This window comes from Kogia breviceps, chromosome 9, assembly GCF_026419965.1.
Source record: "Kogia breviceps isolate mKogBre1 chromosome 9, mKogBre1 haplotype 1, whole genome shotgun sequence".
In the NCBI taxonomy this organism is placed as follows: domain Eukaryota; kingdom Metazoa; phylum Chordata; class Mammalia; order Artiodactyla; family Physeteridae; genus Kogia; species Kogia breviceps.
This window is the reverse complement of record NC_081318.1, coordinates 5,502,169-5,524,846: the sequence shown is the minus strand read 5'-3', so window position 1 is coordinate 5,524,846 and position 22,678 is coordinate 5,502,169. Positions and strand designations below refer to the sequence as shown.

The window sequence follows — 22,678 nt, the reverse complement described above, 5'->3', positions numbered from 1 at the left end:
CCTGCATCGGCAGGCGGACTCGCAACTACTGCGCCACCAGGGAAGCCTTATTTTTACTTTTTTCTGTGTGCTTTTCTACATTTCTTAGTTTTTCAATGGCCATATTTTGCTTTTGTGTAATAAAAAAAGTTATTAAAAATAAGCATTATAAAGTGTTTTAAGTACAAAAAAAAGATGAATAACTGAATTCAGCCATGATTGATATTTCTCTTATTACTTGCATATATCCAGCAATACTTAATCACCTCAGAAAATGTTACTCTCAGAATATTGTTTCAGAATATCCTAAGATAAAATAACTTGTCAGTCTTCATACATAATCAGCATCAGAACTGGTCATGTACAAGCGAGGCAGGATCACTTAGTATTCAGCACACTGACTCTAGGGCCAGATTTTCTGAATTTGAACCTTGTGCTCAGCCACTATATCACTGGGCAAGCTTCTTAACCAATGATGTGTTAGTTTCTTCATCTGTAAAATAGGGATGATCACAGTACCTACATGATAGGGTTGTTGTGAGGGTCAAATGAAATAAGAAACTTAATAACTGTTAGCTATTGTTATTTTTGTTTCATTTCAGCAGTTGCCTATTACTAGCAAACACTCATTAATGTGTTTTCTGTTTTTCTTATGTCTAGATCTGGATGTGTGGAGGCCAACTCTTTATACTCCCCTGCTCTCGAGTAGGACATATTGACAAGCAACACACTGCAAACCACGCTGGAATTTTAAAAGCCTTGGCATATAATAACCTCAGACTGGTGCACACTTGGCTAGATGAATACAAGGTGAAGGATACGTCCCTGGTTTGGAAAGATGGTGAGAGTACAGAGAGGGACTGGCTCTGAAGAAGCCTTCTGCTGCTTTCTAGATACCAATTTTTGTACTTTTCCTTAAATTAGGGCAACCCTTCAGGTGTTCACCCACACATTTTCAGATGCTATTCTCAATTTGTTCATTTTCAGCTGCTACACTTGCACCTTACTCTTTAAAAAAAAAAAAAATCTCTAGGGAAACTCAAGTTTCTCAGAAGTAAATCAACCAACATGAGAAGGCTTTTTTCCCCCCTAGATCTATTTTCCTTCCCCAAAGATTGCCCATCTGTGGCAAATACCTCTCTCTGCCCCCATTCCCATGGGCAAATTTTGGATTCTCTTCCTCCACTACCAAGCTCCCAAGTGATGCAGCTGCAGCTGGTCTGGGGAACCGCACAAGAACCTCTGCTCCTTTTTTCTCTAACAGTCAAAGATTTTTTACCTCAAAGCCAGGCCCCTTCATTCGTGCATCTCCCCATGCTTTAAGCCCCTTGCCGGGACCTTTAGAATGCACGTACAGAGAACATACAGATGCAGCTTCATTTTAATTTGAAAGTTCAAACCAATTTGGACAGTAACAACAAGACCTCATTTCAGATACATGGGTAGAAATATGTAAGAATCTCTCTGTGATATTATATGCCCTGGTCTTGATCTAATATTTCTTTATTATTTTAAATTATACAAGTAGTAATACTCAATTTCTTGAGTAATCAGGGCAATATGAATTAAAACCTCAATGAGATACTTCTACATAGCCACCTAGATTGGCACAACATTTTTAAAGTCTGACAGGACCATGTGTTGGCAAGCACAGGAAGTCTCAGACACTGGGTGGGAGTGTTAATTGTTACAAACTCACTTTGGAAAACAGTTTGGCAATATCAAGTAATAAAAGACATGACTATCCCATGATCCAGCAATTCCATCCTGTATATACACTACAGAAAGCATGCTTTTGTGCACCAGAACACACGAACAAGACTGTTTATAAACAGCATTGTTTGTGTTAGCCAAAACTGAATACAGCCCAAATGTTCATCGGGAGTAGAATGAATAAATATGATAAGTTTAATGATATAATTCTATATAGCAATGAAAATTAATCAACCTTAAATATACATACAGGGCTTCCCTGGTGGCGCAGTGGTTGAGAGTCCGCCTGCCGATGCAGGGGACGCGGGTTCGCGCCCCGGTCTGGGAAGATCCCACATGTCGCGGAGCGGCTGGGCCCGTGAGCCGTGGCCGCTGGGCCTGTGCGTCCAGAGCCTGTGCTCCGCAGCGGGAGAGGCCACGGCAGTGAGAGGCCCGCGTACCACAAAAAAAAAAAAAAAAAAAAATTAAATATACATACAACAGTATAGGTAAATCTTAAAGATATAATGGTGAACAAAAACAGCCAAGCACAATAGAATATATACTGTATTTTTCCATTTCTTTAACATTAAAAACAGGTAAAATCAAACCGTATAATCTATGTATGGATAATTAGATATCGATACTAGAAAGAAAAGCAAAGAAATGAATACATAATCAGGATAGCACTTCAAACTAAGAGAAAGCATTATGATCAGGAAAGGAAAGGCAAGGGCCTTCTGAGATGCTGATCATGTTCTATTTCCTGACTTAGGGTTTCTGGGGTTCATTTTTCAAAAATTCACTGAGGTACACATTTACTTTCTATGTGCTTTTTCTTTTGTATGTTTATTATATTTCCAGATTTAAAACAAATATTTTTAAAAAGGTAACGCATACACATTTTTGTCTTACAGTATTGAAAAGCATGAAGTGAAAAGTAAGCTTTCTAAGCCCGTAGTTTCACCCCTCAGAAGTCACCACTAAATTACTGTCTATAGTTTCCTGTTAACATGCACATACACACGAATATATATCCTTTTCTTTTACCTAACTCGATTTGAGCAGCAATATTTTGTTGTAATTTTTCCATTTATTAGTATAATTTAAAAACATACTTTCAAAGTCTTTTAAAATCAGAGCAGATAAACATGTCATCCTTTTAAATATTTCTTTTGAATGGATCTCTTAAAATTGATCCCATTCATAAATAGCCCCCAGAGATAAACATTCTGATCATCTTGGCTTTTTGTTATTCCTTAACAGTGCCAAAATGAACATCCTTTTTACATGTATCTTTTTTTGTTTGTTTGTTTTTTGTTTGTTTTGTGGTACGCGGGCCTCTCACTGCTGTGGCCTCACCCGTTGCGGAGCACAGGCTCCGGACGCGCAGGCTCAGCAGCCATGGCTCACGGGCCCAGCCGCTCCACGGCACGTGGGATCTTCCTGGACCGGGGCACGAACCCGCGTCCCCTGCATCGGCAGGCGGATTCTCAACCACTGCGCCACCAGGGAAGCCCTACATGTATCTTTTTGCACATTTGTGCAGATATATCTTGAATAAATCTGAAGACATGGACTTGTGGACCATGAGTTAGTGCATCTTATATCTGTTTTGTTTTGGTTTTGTTTTTGCGTTACGCGGGCCTCTCACCGTCGTGGCCTCTCCCGTTGCGGAGCACAGGCTCCGGACGCGCAGGCTCAGTGGCCATGGCTCACGGGCCCAGCCGCTCCGCTGCATGTGGGATCTTCCCGGACCGGGGCACGAACCCGCGTCCCCTGCATCGGCAGGCGGACTCGCAACCACTGCGCCACCAGGGAAGCCCAGTGCATCTTAAATCTTGATGAATAATGTCCAAATGTTCCTTCACTGTCTACACTGTCACTTACACTGCTATCAAATGTATATAAAAGTGCCTGTCTCCCCACAACTATTCCAACCCTAGTTTTAATTAAACTTTGTATTTCTCCTAATCTGATAGGTTAAAAATGATATCTCATTGTTTAAAATTGCATTTCTTTAGTTATGAGAGATTTTAAGCTTTTTTTTTTCTGTGACCAGAGGTCAACGATTTAAATGGTTGACCTGAACACAGTTAGGACTGAGTAGTTTACTGAATTTCATGGGGGATATAGTTACCAAAAGTTCCCTCTCTTATAAAAAGCATGTAATGTTTGGCATAAAATCAATGGATTGTATGACACAGCATGTTAGGAAGTTGAGTGAGTGCCGTTGGGCAAAACAGGCTTTGGACAGGGAGATGTTGTTGCCTGAGGTCTCCTCTGCCTTCACTCCAAAACGAGGACACCCTCCCTCGGGCCCATTCTCTGCCCCAATCCCCCCTGGGGAACTAGGAGTGGCAAGACATGACGGCAGAGACCTAAAGATCCCTGGGGAGAATCCATACTGTGCTAATTTGGGTAGGCAAGCTCCTCTCATTCAACAATATTACTATGCTATATACCAGGCACTGGGAATACCCAGATGAAAATACAAAGGTTCTGCTTTCAAGGAGGCTTTGGTCTACCTAGAATACCTCTTTTAACATGGCAGAGCTTGAGTCCACTAGACACTCATACTTGGTGCTTCCTGAAATCAGAACGCAGAAAAGACTAGCCAGGTGTGGTGATAATAATGGCCGACAGTGACATGACACCTACTATGTGCCAGCCTTAGTCTCCTAAGAGCTTTGCACGTATGAAAGTGTTCAGTCCTCACCACAGTCTCATGAGGGTAGCAGCCAAGGTCACATAGCTAATAAATAGCAGAGCCAGAAATTGAAACTAGGTTTCAATTTCTCTGGAGGTCTTCCTCTAGAGTCAGTTTGCCCTTAGCTGCCACCACCCCCCATTTCTGAAACCATGGAAGTGTTGATAGGGATCAGGGAGTGAGGGGATTTGTCCTTGAGTATCATTGAGAGAGTAGGAGAAAGGGGAAACACTACAATAGGTGGCTATGATTCTAGAACTCTCGAGAAGCAGGACTTAGACTTCCTGAGTCCCTCTACGCTACTTTCATCGTGGTCTGTCACAGCACATCCGGTGAATATATGTGGGGTGAGTGAGTCCCAGGTCCTATGCGTGTCTCTGCCCTCCCCATACAGAGGGAAGGTTTTCTGTTGTTGTTTTGTTTTGTTTCAGTTCAGATGAAAATATATACTGCTATGTTAGATATCATGATTTGATTACCAAAGATTTGTCTGGTTTAATGAAATGACTCTTTCTTTCCATTTAGGAGCAGGTTTTTTTACGAAGACCTCATCTGAAATATCTTGCCTATGGAGATATTAGTGAGCGTGTTGAATTAAGGAAACAATTGGGTTGCAAGTCATTTCAGTGGTATTTGGATACTGTCTTCCCAGAACTGGAGACCTCTAAGAGAGTAAAAATTCCCCTAGTCCTTCAACGTAGAGAAGAGAACAAGTTTGGAACATCATGAAATTATGTGAACTACAGTAAGAAGTACAGCCAGAATGGTCTACAACAGAAGTGCCTTTTCTGCCACTAAATTTCTGGGGTGGCAAGACCTTAAACATTAGAAAAGCATGTTGTCACACACCAGTTTATAATGTCGTTATACCCATGTATTTGGCAAAGTACTCTATAAAATCTGTTGCTGGAAAGAGATGGGGAAAACCTGTGCCCAAATATTACAGGTGGCCACAGGGTAACTTGACTGAGCTTTTAAAATGTCAGTCTGGCAGCACGAAGTAATTGCCACATGGTTAGTATATCCTGGGCCCATGTTTATACCTTAGCTGCTCTAGAAAGTAATAAAAAATTGATTGTAATAAACCTATGAATCCATTACAATTAGAGTAAAATACAAAATAAAATTTCTGCAGCTGAAGGAAAAAAGAGAATTGTAGTATAAATTCAGAGAATCTTCTTGTTTGGTAAGCATAAAGAAGGATGTTGTAAATATCAGCTTTGCCAAAAGAAAAATGTTCTTTTTCTTAGAGCCATGGGCCTAATACTCAGCTTTAGTTTTTTAATGTAATTTAGTTCAGGTCCTAGATAGCATGAATAAGTCTTAGAAACGATGTAGAATGTTGCTTAAACAATCTCCTCTAGAATATTGTTTCAGCTGACTCTGGAATAGAAAACAAATCAGAATCAACATCCAAGTACTTGGTGTGATTGAAAGGAAACCCATACTTGCCTGTAGGTGGCAATTATGGTTTTGTATAGAAATTTTAAAATCTGATTTGTATTCTGGAGCTAGTTGAGAAAGTATCTGCTCACCTGCTCAAGGCTTTTCACACAACAGTTTTGGGTATGACCAAACACTTGGACAAGCCTTACATTAGCCAGAGAATTCTGTAAGGAAAGCATACTTTCAGGAATTTATCCTAAGACACACCGAGATGAAATAAAAATAAGAGCTAACACTTATTGAGCTCTCACTATGTTTCATACCCCCTGGTAAAGTACTCTGCATAGATTATCTCATCTCATCCACACAACTTTACAAGATAGTACCTATTGTTATTACCATATCATAAAACAGAAAACTAAGGTTAGAACTTGTCCAGGGTTAGCGTTGCCAGATTTAGCAAATAAAAGTACAGCATGCCGTGGTAAACTTGAATTTTGGATAAACAATAATATCTTAGTAAAAGTATATTCTACATATTCTATGGGACATGCTAGTGAATTTTTTTTTTTATCTGAAATTCAAATTTTCAGCCTCCTGTATTTCCTCTGGCAACTGTATCTAGGGATAGATGAACACAGCCCATAGACTAGCCTATGCTCAGCCTCAAAGACCCTGGGTTTAGATATTACACTGCAAAAAGCATATTCATGTCATTCTTTCTATTGGTAAAAAATTGGAGCTAACCCAAAGCTTCAATTTCTGGAATGGTACGACTGTACATTAATTTGGTGGGACAGTATGAACCCATTTAAAATAACAGCTAGAAACAGATCTGCTCCACACCCATCAGAATGTCAGAATGGCAAATAAAATGTCTGACACCATCAAGGGTCGGGAGAAGGCGGAGCAATGGCCGGTCTCCTGCACTGACTGCACCATAGGACACTGATTTCAGACTTTGATGTGTACATAAATCACCTGGCCACGGCGGTAAAACGCATATTTTGATTACTTAAGTACGTCTGGCATGGGGCCTGCGACTGAAAAAAAATGCATAACCTAAACGTTGAGAATTATGTTTTATTTGGCAGACAAAACTGAAGTCTCAAGCCTGAGACGCAGCCTCTCAGGTAGCTCTGTGGGACTGCTCTGAAGAGGTAAGGGGGCAGACAGGATAGATAGGAGTTTTTGCAACGACGATCATCAGATAGTCTGAACATTAAAGGTTACTGTTAAAGAAAATCAATCAAACGCAAGTTAAGGAATTTAATGCTTTCCTATATATGGGAAAATGCAAGAGCCAGGGTGTACTGAGATCATTTCTTTCCTATGCACCCTAACCAACCAGAGCCAGGATCCTGTTCTTTCCCATCCTGAGTGCACCATTTGGGGGTGGCCACAGTGGCCGGGGGCTTGGCAGCGGACAGCCTGTTTCCACCTTGAGTTACCTCCGGGCGTGCGTGCGGGGGCTGTAATGTGATGGCGTGATGGCTGCAACATCCTTTGCTTACTGATAGGTGGCTGAAGAGTCAGCATTTCTAGCAAGCCCCCCGTGACCCCATGTGCCTTCGTGCAGCTGCTCTGCAGGCGCGCTGTACTTTCCCACCCTTACCACCAACCCGTGAGGTTTTATCACCGTTTCTGCCAAGCCTTGACATTTTAACCTACAGTTCTTTTATCATAAGCGGGGTCGCACATCTTTCAATATGTATAAGGAATTGGTTTTCAATGAGCCCATTTATATGAGTTAAAAACGCGAAGGCCGCCCGCGACCGACCCCCGAGCCCACCCGCAGGCGCTGGCCCTCGGGAACATTGTGGAGCCCGGGGGCCGCGACGCGCCCGCAGCGGGCGGTGACGTCACGCGCGGGGTCGGCGCCGCCCGTCACGTGGCCCCGGCGGGCGCGCGCTCGGGCTGAGGCCGCGGCACTGGGCGAGCGCGGGGGGCGCTGGTTGGCCAGCTGCTGCGTTTTCTTGCCTGCAGCTCCGCCCGCTGCGGCGAATGCGGCTCGGACCCGGGTCGTGGCGGGAGGGAAGATGCCACAGCCCGAGTCCCGAAAGGCCGGGGTCCTGCGCTGCCGGCGTCGGGGTGAGTAGCGGCGGCCCGGCGGCGGCGTGTGAGCCTGCGCGGTCTCCGGCCGTCCCCTCAGCGCCTCAGGCGAGCGGCCGCGGCCCGAGCGCCCCGAGCGCCCCGAGCGTCGGAGGCTCAGCCCCGGGCCGCCGCCCTCCGCAGGGTCTCTGGCCGCTGGCCCGGCGTCCGGGAGTGTGTGTGGCGTTGGCAGAGCCGACGCGGCCCTGGAGGCCGGGGGTGGGCCGTGGAGGCGTCCGGCTCGCGGGGGCGGCCGCGGGCGGCGTGAGAAAGACCCGCTCCGCCGCCCCCCGGCGCTTTTTGCTAAAATGCCCCAGAAAATGGTTGCGGAAATTTTCAAAACGTATAGAAACTAGAGCGAATTGAGTAACCCCTCGCTGGTGCCCTGCCCTCAGTTTCCACGGTATTCGGGCAGTGTTCACATTTCCTTAAATGAATTTTCTTTTTTTTAAATTGTTTTTTTAGTGGTTGGTTTGTGCCGCTTAGGATTTGAGCGGGTCCTCGCGTGGCGTTCGGTGGATGAGCATCTTAAGTTTCCCTTTTCTTTGCAAGGTATTTGTTGAAGAAATTGGGTTATTTGTCTTGCACAGTTTCCCAGGCTCTTGAAGTACGTGCCATTTGGATAAATACAAAAATATCAAGTCCCCACCCTCCAATACTGGTAGATGTCACCGTTTGAGGAATATTAATATGCCCGTGATGGAAGAGCTTTGTGTGTTTTTATCATCGAAGAAGATTTGGTCCAGCATTTCCTTTTTACTTCGTGCTAGGAAAGCCGTTGGTTGGTTGGTTGGTTTTCCAAATGTAAGATGAAAGTATAACTTCGAAATGCTTCTCATACTGCTGTGCGCCAATCAAATATTGTGGTGCTACTCTCGTCCCCCAAATAAGAGTTTTAGGCCAGACTTTTTTGTTTTTTTTTAAACTACACTCAGTTCTTAGCTGTTACCTAGATATACTAAGTATATACCGTATGTTAAGGTCTCCTCTGCCTTGAGAAAAATCTAAACCAGAAAACCTCTCTACCCTTAATGTTATCAGTAGCTTTTCAAATTAAACATCATGAAACAGTAGTCCACACCGCTCCTGCCTTCTCTTGACAATTTCTGTGCTGTTCTTTGCAATTTGAGTTCTATCTTCACTTTTCCTTTTTTTTTAAAACTCCTTTATTATGGTGGTTAAATACACATACCATGAAGTTTATTGTTCTAAGCATTTTTTTTTTTTTTTTTTTTTTTTTTTTTTGCGGTATGCGGGCCTCTCACTGTTGTGGCCTCTCCCGCTGCGGAGCACAGGCTCCGGACGCGCAGGCCCAGCGGCCATGGCTCACGGGCCCAGCCGCTCCGCGGCACGTGGGATCTTCCCGGACCGGGGCACGAACCCGCGTCCCCTGCATCAGCAGGCGGACTCCCAACCACTGCGCCACCAGGGAAGCCCTGTTCTAAGCATTTTTAAGTGTACAGCTCAGAGGTACTAAGTACATTCACAATATTGTGTCACCATCACCACTATTTCCAAAAGTTTCTCCTTACCCTAAACACAAACTCTGAAACCATTAAGCATTAACTCCCCATTTCCCCTCCTCCCAGCCCTTTCTGTCTCTGAATTTGCTTATTCTAGAGGCCTCACAGAATTGAAATGGTACAGTATTTGCCCTTTTGTGTTTGGCTTATCTCATCTAATGTGTTCAAGGTTCACCCATGCCGTAGTGTCTCTCAGACTTCATTCTTGGGTATGGCTGGCTAATACTCTGCCGAGTGGCTGTAGCAGAGTTTATCCATTCATCCGTTGATGGACACCAGGTTGTTGCTATTTTTTGGCTGCTGTGAACATGTGTTTTCGTGTGTCTGCGTGAGTCTATGTTTTTGATTCTTTGGGGTATACATCTAGGAGTGGAATTGTTGGGTCATATGGTAAATCTGTGTTTAAACTTTTTGAGGAACTAACAAACTCTTCACATTTTTAAAACTGCTTTCTTAAAGGCCTTCATACCTTACTGATTGCTAAATCTGACGGCCCTACCTCAACTCTTGCTGGCTTGATCTGACCTCTCTGTAAATCTTTGTGATGCCTCGCGTTGCTGGTCAGGACCCCTCTTGAGGTTCTCGGACTTTGTAATCCTTCTCAGGCCCTTTACAGTCTCTTCCTTCTACACAAGATCCTTACATATGCATATATACCCAGAGATTCAGTACCTGCTACTTCACGTTCTTCATGACTTCAACCTCCCTCTGCTATGATTTCCATGTAACTTAAACTGTAATTTTGATGTCTAGTTTTAACTTCTCTCTGGGGTTTAGATTTGAATTTCACGCTATGGATACCTCCATATTAGTGTTCTCGCCAATGCAGCGTGTCCAGAACAAAATTTATCTTCTATTAAGCCTCCAAATCTGTTCTCTCCATGCTCCGAAGTGTCACTAAACCTTGAAAACTGAGTGTTGTTTTTATCCCCCCTTTCTCCCTTAGGGCCCCATGTCTGGTCAAGTGGATGAGTGCAGACACTTCTGCCTCTGATGCTCCTTTCCACTCACTGCCACAGCTCAAGATCAAGCCATGATTGCCTCTTACTGGAATTTTTCTAACCGGCCTCCCTGGCTCTAGATTTTTTTTTTTTCCTCTGTCCCAAACCATTTTACACACTGTTCTAGAATTTTCTTCCTAAGGTGTATTTGCTTAAAGACGTTAGTTAGCTTCCTTTTGCAAAACAAGTTAATTCTCATCCTCAGGGCCATAGCCCCAGCCTGTCCTCATAGAATTAATCACCTTCCACTAGCCTTAACCAGCTGTGTGTATTCATTATAGCCAACCTTCCTACTTGCTCTTCTGTTTGGAAAACTAAAAACATACATGTTGCAGTTTCTCAAGACTTAAGCTTTCTGCTTGAGATATTTCAGGTTTTGGCCATTGAAGTCTTAAAGTCAAACTTAAATCTTAACTTCTATAAGGCATTTCCTTCAAGTTTTTCATATAAAATTAATTTGGCCTTTGTACTTATTTGTATATACTGTGGTTTATATCTTTATTATGGAATTTTTTAGAATTTGCTTTACTATATGCCCAGTTTTTCACCTGATTTATTATTTCTTTAGGATTTTTATTCTTAGAGAAAGTGGGATTACTGACCAAAGTGTATAAAGGTTTTTAAGGCTCCTATGCCATTGTTAAACTGCTTTTTAAAAAGGCCCTGCAATTTATAACTTTCATCACTGATAACTGTATCATTTAACTACATGTACTTCAGTGAGTACTGAAAATGTTGCTAATTTGAGTTAGAAAATAGTACCTTATTTTTATTTGCATGTCTTTACTAATTATTGAGACTGAAGACTTTTTCCTGTGTATTCCCAAGGTCATCCAGGTTGTTTCATTTATCAATACAGCTGACCTTGAACAACACAGATTTGAACTGCGCAGGTCCATTTATACGCAGATTTTTTTTGTCAACAGTAAATACTGCAGTACAACAAGATCTCGATTGGTCGAATCCTGCGATATGGAAGGCCTGCTGTATAAGCAGATTTTCAGCTGCGTGGAGGGTTGGCGTTCCTCCCTGCCTTATTGTTCAAGGGTCACCTATAGTTGGAAGAATGCTATATGTAGAGTCCCAGCCCCAGCATTACAGAACAGAACAGAGTTTCTCAACTTGGCATTGTTGACATTTTGAGCCAGATAATTCTTCATTGCTGGGGGCTGTCCTCTGCATTGTAGGATGTTTAGCAGCATCCCTGGCCTCTACCCACCACGTGTTAGTAGGATCCCCCAATCTGTGACAAGCAAAAATATTTCTGGACGTTACCAAAAGACCCTGGTGGTGGCCCGGTTTTCCCAGACATTGCCAAATATCTCAGGCTCTGGCTGAGAACCACTGGAGTATAGAGAGAGGACTTAGAGCTAGGAGACTAACTTCACCGGTACAGTACACCCTTCTGATACTCTGCATCTATACACAGCCTACAACGTGCATTTCCATGTGAGCATTCTGTTATCTACAGACTAAATTGTAAAGTTGATCTCCTATGAATCCTGTGTTAAATGATAAGGAGGAAGCAGAAGTGAGGAGAAAATACTTAATATATACAAATACACACAAAACCCGTAAGGACAGACTACTAGAATCTGTGTCCTGTGACTCCATGGACAATAATTAGTGGAGAACTTAGTCATGTAAGCACGTTATAATCCCTAGAAACCAACATATATACAGAACCCAAAATGGTAGTGTAAAGGTCAAAGGAGCGTTTGTTTGTTGGGTTACATATATATACACACACACACACACATACACACATAGACACACACACCCATTTATATATAAACACATTTATAGATATACACTTATGTATATTTAAAAGGTTTACTATGGAAAATTTCAGATGTGAAGAAAGTTAATAGATTTTAAATAACCTATTAATGCTCAGTCTTTTTTCATCTGTAATCCCCATCACTGTGAACTCATGGATATTTATCTTATACTTTGGGTTGTAATGCAATACCACTTTATTTTTTTGCTCAAGTTGTTTTAGCTGTGGCCCTTGTAAGCTCTTTCAGCTGGTTCCATCTGTTCCTTTGAAATACCCCCCATCATTGTGGGTTTTTTCTTTTTTTTCTTTTTTTTGTGGTACTTCCTTATTTCTGGCACTACAAGGAACTTCAGGCTCATCTTGCATATTTCCTTTCCCAGTCCTAGAGTCAGTCATTTCTTCAAGGAGCTTTGGTTCTTTTTATTGGAGAGTGCTGTTAGAAACCAAGATTTGGGGGACTTGCCTGGTGGCACAGTGATTAAGAATCCGCCTGCCAATTCAGGGGACATGGGTTCGAGCCCTGGTCCAGGAAGATCCCACATGCCACGGAGCAACTAAGCCCATGTGTCACACCTACTGAGCCTATGCTCTAGAGCTGGCGAGCCACAACTACCGAAGCCTGTGCACCTAGACCCCATGCTCTGCAACAAGAGAAGCCACTGCAATGAGAAGCCCATGCACCGCAAGGAAGAGTAAACCCTGCTCGCTGCAACTAGAGAAAGCCCATGCCCAGCAACGAAGACCCAACACAGCCAAAAATAAATAAATAAATAAATAAATAAAATTTATTTTAAAAAACCCCAAGATTTGGGCACTAGGTATGCTTGTTGTCACTTGGGGTGTCATTCTTCTAGGCCCTCTCGTATGACAAGCAAGGAAATATATATGTACATATATGGAAATATATGTGTAACCATCTGTATCTGAAGCTAACATGTTAAGCTAAACATGGGTTCATACTCATGTCTTGAACTCTAATCCATTTTAATGCTATAAATTTCCTTCTAATCACTACTTTTGCTGCATCCCACAAATTTTAATAAGCTTTATTTTCATTTTCATTTAGTTCAAAATATATTAAGATTTCTCTTGAGACTTTAATTTCCAGATATCTGGTTTTTGGTTTTTTTTTTTAACCTTTCTGTTAACTGATTTCTAGTGTAATTCCACTGTGTCTAAGAACATACTTTGTATGGTTTCTGTTCCTTTAAATCTGTTCAGTTGTGTTTTATGGCCCAGAATGTGGTCTACATTGGTGAATGTGGGCTAGAGAAGAATATGTATTCAGCTGTTGTTGGATGGAATTTTCTTTAAATGTCAGATCAAGTTGATTGATGTGCTGCTCAGGTCATCTATTTCCTTATTGCTTATTGATTTTCTGTCTGCTTGATCTGTCAATTACTGACAGTGTAGTTGAAGTCTTTAATAGTGGATTTATCTCCTCTTTTCATTTTTCTCAGGTTTTGCTTCAGGTGTTTTGATACCCTTTGTTAGGTGTAAACAAGTACAAGATTGTTATGTCTTCTTGGAGAATTGACCTCTTTATTATCATATAATGACCCTCTTTATCCCTACTTATCCGACAGAGTCTGCTTTGTCTGAAGTTAATATAGTTACTTCAGCTTTCTTTTGGTTAGTGTTAGCATGATATAGCTTTCCATCCTTTTAACATATATAAATTTTTATATTTAAAGTTTGTTGCTTGTAGACAACTTATAGTTGGATCTTGTTTTGTCCACTGTGACTCTCTTTTGATATTGTATTTTTTAGACCATTCACATTTGAAGTGATTATTGATATAGTTGAGTAAATATCTTCCATGTTTGTAACTGTTTTGTATTCATTGCTTTTTCCTGTTTCCTTTTAATTGGGCCTTCTATATGATTCAACTCTGTCTCCTCTCTTAGAATGTATTAGTTTTCTGTTGCTGCTGTAACAAAAGAACACAAACTCAGTGGGGTAAAACAGCACAATTTCTTTTACAGTTCTGTAGGTGAGAGGTTTGAAATGGGTCTCAGTGGGCTAAGCTCAAGGTGTGGGCAAGGCTATGTTACTTTCTGGAGGCTCTAAGGGAGAATCAGTTTCCTTGCCCTTTTAAATTTCTAGAAGCCACCCACAATCCTTGACTCATGGTCTTCTTCCTCTGTCTTTGAAGCCAGCAGTAGTGGGTCCAGTAGATTGCATCATTCTTATCTCCTCTTTAGTCTCCCTCTTCCATACTTAAGGACTCTGTGATTACATCCAGCTCCCCGCCCCCCCCCCATAATCCCGAATAATCTCTGTATTTTAAGGTCAGGTGATTAGCAGCCTTATTCTGTCTGCTGCCATAATCTGAGGATTAGAATGTGGATATTCCTAGGGGGCTATTATTCTGCCTACCACATAGCATATCAATTATACTTCTTTAAAAATTTTTTGGTGATTGCCCTGGAGTTTACAATATGCATTTTAAATTAACCTGAATCTGCCTTAAAGTAACACCATATTGCTTGATGTGTCATATAGATACCTTGTTAATAGCATAATCCCAATTTGTGCCTCCCACTGCTGTGACCTTGCTGTCCCTCATTCACTTACCAGTGTGCTATGATCATCTAATACATTGTTACTATTATTACTTTAAACAAACGGTTGTTTTTTAGGTCAGTTAAGAATTAAAAAATAAAGGATTTTATCTTCATTTTATTTATTCCTTCTCTGATGCTCTTCTTTTCTTTATGTAGATCCAGGTTTCTGACCTGTATCATTTTCCTTCTGCTTGAAGAATTTTTTTTTTTTTAACATTTCTTGCAGGACAGGTCTACGGGCGATGAATTTCTCAGTTTTTTTGGTCTGAAAAAGACTTTATTTCTCCTTCACTTTTGAATTATAATATCGAGGAATATGGAATTCTAAAGTGGTGGTGGGGTTTCTTCCTTACTTTAAATATTTCACTCTGCTCTCTTCTTGCTTGCATGATTTCTGATGAGAAGTACACTTAGAGTAATTCTTACTCTTTCCTCTGTAGTTAAGGTGTTTTTCACTCTCTAACTTCCTTCGAGATTTTTTGTCTTTCGATTTTCTGAATATGGTATACCTAGATGAGGGTTTTTAAGGGTATTTAATCTGTTTGGTATTCTCAGCTTCCTGGGGTCTGTCATTAATTTTGGAAAGTTCTTGGCCATTCTTATTTCAAATATTTCTTCTGTTCCCTTTTCTTTTTCTTCTCCTTCTGATATTCTAATAATGGGTATATGTTATACTTTCTGAAATTGTCCCACAGTTTTTTGATGTTCTGTTTTTTCCATTCTTTTTGCTCTTTGCATTTCAGTTTGCAAAGTGTCTGTTGACTTATATTCAGGCTCACTGCTTCTTTCTTCGGCTGTATATGGAGTTTCCGATGAGCCCATGGAAGGGGCTCTTACAATGCTCGTGGTTTTTAGCATTTCCTTTTGATTGTTTCTTACAGTTTCCATCTGTTTACATTATCCTTCTGAAAGCATGCACCTCAGATTGGGACTTGAACCCACATGCTGGGACTCAAATCCAGACTGGGACTTGAACGCACATGGCCGGGACTCGAACCCAGCCCAAACTCAGATTGGGACTTGAACCCACACAGCTGGGGCTCAAACCCAGCCAAAACCCACAGTCTTCCAACTGAGATCACAGACTTGGTTTCAGGACTTAATGAAGCTCAAGTTCTTGATGTCTCATCGCAGAAAGAATTCAGTGAGAGACAAAGTGATAGGTAAGAAGTGGATTTATTTAGAGAGAAACCCACTCCACAGACAGAGTGTGGGCCATCTCAGAAGGTGAGAAAGGCCCCAGGGTATGGGACTGGGTAATTTCATAGGCTAATGAGTGGGAGGAGGATTCCGGCTACTTTAGGAAGGGGTGGGGATTTCCAGGAACTGGGCCGCTGTCCACTTTTTGATCCTTGTGGTCGGTCTTGGAACTGTCATGGCGCCTGTGGGTGTGTCATTTAGCTTGCTGATGTGAGTGTATGCTGAGGCTCAAGGTCTAGTGGAAAAAAGTCGACTTGTTTGCCACCTTGGACCCATTTGGTTCTAATCAGTTTATGTCTTTAGGTTACGTCATTCTTTCAAAGGTTGTGCCCTGCCTCCTTCCCTCCTGTTTCACTTCTGTTCTTTGCCTGTTGTCTTTTTCCATTAGAGCCCTTAACATATTAATTACAGATATTTCAAAATCCCTGTCTGATAATCCCCAAATCAGTGTCATCTGAGTCTGGTTCTAATGATTGCTTTGTCTTGTCAGACTGTTTTCTCTTTTATTATGCCTTGCATTTTTTTAGTTGTTCTTGCTTTTGAAAGACTGATATGTTGTATCAGGTAATAGGAACTAATAGGGGTTTGGCAGTGTTTAATGTTTGCTGTAGCTACAGGTGCCAGAGGCTTCAAATTCTTCTAGTGCCCTTGTTTATATCTGCCCTCTTGACTTTGGGGTTTTCTAAGTACTGTTCCCCAGAGAGAGTCTGTGTCTTGCATCTCTTTCAGCTGTAACCCACTGGTATTATATTTGGAGCCCTGCTGGTGTGATGGTAAAAAGTGTGAGGGAGGGTAAGAGTTCTGCAATCTTCCAATTAAATCTCAGCCTATGTCTGTGACCTTCACAAGTGTTCTCCATTGTTGTAGCTTTTTTCCTCCCTGTAACGTACTCCCTTCCTTAGCTGCAGAGTTCCCAGTCTATTTTCTGGAAGCCTTCACCTTTGTTGATTATGTTTCTCCCCTTAGGTTTGACTGGAAGGCTTGGAGGGGCTGGAGTGGGAGGAATGCTCTTTCCTTCTTTCTTTCTTTCTTTTTTTAAATAACCAGGTTCTTTATTTTGAAATTTCAAAGGTTTACTATTCCATTTATACCCTATTTGTCTTTAATTTCCTTAACTTGCCACATGCCCTTTCCTGCTTTGACATTCTAAGTAATTCAAGCTATTTTGTAGAATATGAATAGCACATCTCAAATGCCTTTGATTGGAAGACGTTAAGTTCAGCCAACACTTATTTATTCATCACCTGGGTGCCAAGTCCTGTGTGAGGCACCTTGGTCGGCCTAGTTCTTCCCTTTATTTTCAGTTGTCAAAGGAGTCACTTCATCTGTGGTGCTTCAGTAGGCTAAAGTCAGCATTTGAGGGAAACAGGCAAAGATCCGATTTTCAAGTCCTTTGAATGAAGTTGTGAGCAGCTACCATGTAGCAAGTGCTGGCTAGATGCAGAATCTTCCCTCCAGGAACTGCAACTACCACTTGAAGCACCTTTAACTTTTCAAAGTAAAATGTTGAGGAATGCCTTTTCTGAATCTGGAGAAAGCTCTGGCAGTGTCTTTTCCCCTGGAGGGCATGCCTTTGTTATGGAGGAGACTCTGGGCTTGTTTCTTGTTTTGCAATGATTACTCTTCCCCTCCCTGCTGTGGTCACGAGGGGACTCTTTCTGGGGCCTTCACCTTCACAGTGCAGACCTCGTGGGATTCCTGGAGGTTAAGCCCACAGAAGTGTGGACATCCCCCCCCCCCAAAAAAAAGCTGTATCCCTGCAGTTTTTCACTTTCACGCCAGTTCGCACCTAGTCTCCAGCACCAGTTTATGGATCCTGCAGCTTCTGCTCCAGGTAAGCAGATCTCAGCTGTGTCTCCAGGTTGTGGGTGGTAGTTTGTCCTGTAACGTTAGTTCTCTGATGGGTTCAAAAGTGTCATTGATTTTCAGTTTGTTCTTGTAAGGATGGAAGTGATGGCTCCTAAGCTTTTTTCATATTGGAGCTGAAAGCATGCTTTTTAATTTAGACTTTATGACTTGTTACCATCTTGAATGAACTATATACATACATAGGTTCAGGACAGCTGGTGTTGTATCTAGAGTTGATTATGTAGGCTAAATTTGATACTTCATATTTATCAGCTGATTAACAATTATTTCAAGCTACATTTCCTGATAGCTTTTGATTTCCTTAGAAAAGCTTATCACTTTGAAATGTTCTTTTTTTGCAAGTATAAAAATATCTTGCAACTCTTCAGAAAAGCTTTTTGTATGCATTAATTTGTACTTTATAGTCAACAAAAGCTATAGAAGCTCAGTCTCTATTAAATTTTCTATTTAGAAATAAAAAATTAGTACATGTAAGAATTTGTCGGGCTTCCCTGGTGGCGCAGTGGTTGAGAGTCCGCCTGCCGATGCAGGGGACACGGGTTTGTGCCCCGGTCCTGGAAGATCCCACATGCCGCGGAGCGGCTGGACCCGTGAGCCATGGCCGCTGAGCCTGCGCGTCCCGAGCCTGTGTGCTCCACAATGGGAGAAGCCACAACAGTAAGAGGCCCAAGTACTGCAAAAAAAAAAAAAAAGAATTCAAATTGTCTCTTATCTGCAGAAACCTGATTCTGTTAGTTTGAGTTCCTCCTGAAGCAAATCCTGAGAGATAGATCCAAATTGTTTTGTGAGTAATCCCAGGACACACCAGTATGGGAATGAGGAAGCAAGAGGTAGGAAAGTCAGCCAGTAAAGGGCATGTTTTTAAACCAGTTTCTCCTGTGCGCAATTAAAGCTTAATCATGCTGGGGAACACTGGGAGCTAACGTAGAATTACAGGTGGCAGAGTTATCCTGATGGGGAGGATGGGAAGGAGCTGGCCTTTTTTTTAACCAGTCCACTGTTGAGGGCTGCCCTTTGGGAGGGACACATTACCCCATATTTGTGGGCCTACCCTGCAGGTGGGCAGATGGGCTCCAGAGGCTGGAGATGCAGGTGCTGGCAGTTGGAAGTCAGACCTACCTGTGCAGGTTGGTAAGGCTCGAGAGGACGGGCAAATGACACTGTCTGCTGTATTGATTTCCTACAGCGTGATTCAACAGGCTGAGCTAGGGTAGAAATTGGTTGTTTGCCAATTCGATTTGTTAGCCTTCTAAAGCTCTTGAAGTGGTAGATTGCATTCAGAAGTGAGTTTTCTGAAAAAGCCTGAAGATTCTGTCACATTATGATTTGCTGATGGTCTCTTTTTGGTAGTACCTAGCCTGTTCACTTTGAAATACAAAAGCAGGCAATTCCCTGGGAGGTCCATTGGTTAGGACTCCACGCTTTCACTGCTGAGGGCCCTGGATTCAGTCGCTGGTTGGGGAACTAAGATCCCATAAGCTGCGTGCTGTGGCCAAAAAAAAAAAATTGAAAAAAAAAATTGAAAAAAGCCCCCCAAAGCAACAGTTTAGAACATAACCCTAGCCTTGTGCTTCTGGTAATGGCAGACTGGGCAACCTCCTTCAAGCTCGTTGACGCTCCTGAGAAGTCTGAGAGTTTACAAAATAGTAAAGAATTACTGGGCTAAGGTTTTAGGAGCTGATAGAAATCCAGAGAGGTGAGCTTCTTGACTGGGAGGAGAATTACTGATATCTTGAATCTTGTGGGAAACATAAATATATGTTAAAAAATCACTGGATGATATGTTTTTTAAAGAGTGGCAAATAGGAAATCACTGCTCTGTTCCTTGCCAGGTGGTATTACAAAGTGATTAAGGACATAGGGCTGACATCAGATCACCGGGATTCAAATCCAGTTTCTCCCCTTACTAGTTCTGTATGCTTAAAGCACGTTACTTAATTTCTCTAAAATCAAGAGGGAAAAAGATAAGAAGCATTGTTCTTTCCCTATCTTATATTTTACACCATGGACTACTATTTTGCTCTATTTTTGTTAGTATTAATTTGCATACTTGACTAATGTACATAAACCACTTTGTTGGCACTGTATACCCCAAGAGGCTCGTGACGTGCTAGCAGAATAAAACACTCAATAGCCATGGTTTAAGGACAGTCAACTCCGCTAGTATGTCTTTGGACCCTAGGACAAAGCTGGCTGTAGAGGGCCATGTAGACCATGGATGTATGTATGCTGTCTGTATTGTATGTGTTTGGATATTTCAGAACACTTATTTCTAGCAACCATTTTTTTTTCTTGTTCATTTATTTCATCTTTATCTGATGTACTTTTGGTTTAATCCCCCTTTTTATGGGCAGAAAGGGAACAAGAAATAATAGTTTTATAGTTTTGGGAGCTGTGTTTATGTACTGTTCATTTTATGCGCCTCTGTCAGAAGTTGCAGTCTGGAGGCTGGTCAACAGCTTTTGCAGTTTTTGAGTTTGAATTGTTTCAGGTGGGGGACAGGCCCCGCCACTTGCCACCACTCTTACGTTTTTTCTCTCTTGCTTCTTTTATCTGCTTGGCTTCTGACTACAGATGTACGTGTTTGTTGCTCAGGCCCTTATGAGGCTGTGGTCACTTTCTCATTTTCTTCCCCAGGTCTTAACCAGGGAGAGCTGCTATTTTCTACTTATAGTCAGCCTCTACCAGCCCATATTCACTGACCAAGCAGGTGTCCTAAGTTTGGATATTTTAAGTACTTTGTTATATTGTCTATCCTTTTAGTTGTCTTTTCTTTAGTGCTTAATTAAATTTGCTTCTACCTCCAATCAACATTACCATGTGGTTTTCATCTGCATTTGAGGTATAATATATAGACAGTTACATGTATTTATGCTTCTTGATTTTCTTATAGAGAGGAGATTCATAAATATCAGAGGTCAAAGGATTGTTCTCAGGGAGCATATGATGTCTGGAATTTGCTCTGAACCTTTCCTAATTCAATAATCGCCTTATTTGTAATTATGAACTATATTTCCTTCTAGTCTTCAGAGTAGATAAGGAATGAGAAAGAGTCATGTGTACTTTTGTGTTGTCATCACCTGGTAATTTCACAAGGTATGTAAGAAGGGCAGTGTTGTAAATCAATATTTGTCTTTACATGACTACAGCTGAGTTAAAATATGAACGTGTCTCTCTTAAGGAAAAAGCTAACAAATGTTTGCTGTTTGACCCTTTGGAACATAGAGTATACTGATGAGAAAGTAGCTAGAAGCTACTGAAAGGTAAATACTTAACATTTAAAGAGAGACATTTTTTTTTTTATTTTTTGTTTGTTTGTTTTCTGTACGTGGGCCTCTCACTGTTGTGGCCTCTCCCGTTGCGGAGCACAGGCTCTGAACGTGCAGGCTCAGCGGCCGCGGCTCACGGGCCCAGTCGCTCCGCGGCATGTGGGATCCTCCCGGACCGGGGCACGAACCCGTGTCCCCTGCATCGGCAGGCGGATTCCCAACCACTGCGCCACCAGGGAAGCCCAAGAGAGACATTTTAAACTTCATTAAATATTATGAAAATTATTTTGTACTGAAGGAAAATGGGGGCTGTCCTGTTTAGTTAAACTGAATGGTCTCATTAGCCTTGTAGTTAAAAAAAAAAAAAAAAAAAAGATGGATATTCAAAGAGGCATTCTAATTTCAGACTAGGTAATGTTTTATAGAGAAAAAAGTTTTTCAAATCATACTTTTAGAATATTTGTTTAGTGTCCAAATTTTATTCTCAAATTTTTGACAAATTAATGGAATTAAAAGATTTCTTTAAGTATGCTAAAATCCCTTTGCTTCTGAGGTTAAAAGAAAAGGCCATATATTTCATTTGAAGCCTTCTACTATTTAATCCTCTCCAAATTTGTTCATATATTTTTAAGTTAGGAAAAGAAATTTTTTCCTAAGAAAATTTTTACCCTGATTATTAAAAAAAATACATATTCTTTGTATTTCTTTTTAAATGAAGAAAAATAGAACATTATCCATAATGCTGCTAACCATAATCTATTAAATTTTTTCAGTAACTGCAAATAGCAGTATAACATTTTATGGCTAGTGTAGAAAGATTAAAAACAACCAGTAGAATTTACAGCAAAACATTAATAGTGGTGAGATTTCGTGTTTTTTTTTTTTTTTTTTTTTTTTTTTTGCGGTACGCGGGCCTCTCACTGCTGTGGCCTCTCCCGTTGCGGAGCACAGACTCCGGATGCGCAGGCCCAGCGGCCACGGCTCACGGGCCCAGGCGCTCCGTGGCAAGTGGGATCTTCGCGGACCGGGGCACGAACCCGTGTTCCCTGCATCGGCAGGCGGATTCTCAGCCACTGTGCCACCAGGGAAGCCCTCAGGGGGTTTTTAATTTTTAACTTTTAGCTCATCTGCACTGTGATGAGAAAAACAACTTTTGAGGAAAACAGCTTTGTTTTTCTGAGTTGCTGCCTAGGCATTTTACACTATGATAACTCCACTCACACCCAGAGTCGAGACATTCAGATCAGCGTGTGAGTTTAGGGTGCCTGCCCTAAGTTCCCACTTTGCTTTCCCCAGGGCATCTTTTATTTTTTATTTTAATTTAATTTTTTTTTGTGTGGCTGTGTTGGGTCTTCGTTGCCGTGCACTGGCTTCTCATTATGCTGACTTCTCTTGTTGTGGCGCACAGGCGCGGGCTTCAGTAGTTGTGGTGCATGGGCTTAGTTGCTCCGCGGCATGTGGAATCTTCCCAGACCAGGGCTCGAACCCGCGTTTCCCTGCATTGGCAGGCGGATTCTTAACCACTGTGCCACCAGGGAAGTCCCCTCACTCAGCATTTTTAATTCAATACACCAGCTCCAGATTCTCAACACATGTATTTTCTGATTTTTT

The 22,678-nt window shown here is 41.8% G+C and overlaps 2 protein-coding genes across 21 annotated transcripts in view; both read left to right on the top strand.

The window, feature by feature from the left end:
- GALNTL5 (polypeptide N-acetylgalactosaminyltransferase like 5) overlaps nt 1–6,062 on the top strand; it is a 141,108-nt gene extending 135,046 nt beyond the window's left edge. For 9 of the 11 annotated variants that reach the window (XR_010842034.1, XM_067041813.1, XM_067041815.1 and 6 more), the window contains 2 exons: nt 640–789; nt 4,907–6,062. Coding sequence is in view for 10 of the 11 variants with exons in the window: in XM_067041813.1 (XP_066897914.1) it covers nt 640–789; nt 4,907–5,110 (354 nt within the window). In the remaining variant the exon portion in view is untranslated. Of the gene's footprint in view, nt 1–639; nt 821–4,906 lie in introns of all 11 variants that reach the window. The other 2 variants (XM_067041817.1, XM_067041823.1) reach the window with 1 other exon arrangement.
- A 1,569-nt stretch (nt 6,063–7,631) lies between these two features.
- Nucleotides 7,632–22,678, top strand: part of GALNT11 (polypeptide N-acetylgalactosaminyltransferase 11) — a 62,638-nt gene continuing 47,591 nt past the window's right edge. For 3 of the 10 annotated variants that reach the window (XR_010842031.1, XM_067041787.1, XM_067041788.1), the window contains exon 1: nt 7,675–7,858. The gene's annotated coding sequence lies outside the window, so the exon portion shown is untranslated. Of the gene's footprint in view, nt 7,859–17,608; nt 17,764–22,678 lie in introns of those variants that run through there. The other 7 variants (XM_067041791.1, XM_059074097.2, XM_067041790.1 and 4 more) reach the window with 7 other exon arrangements.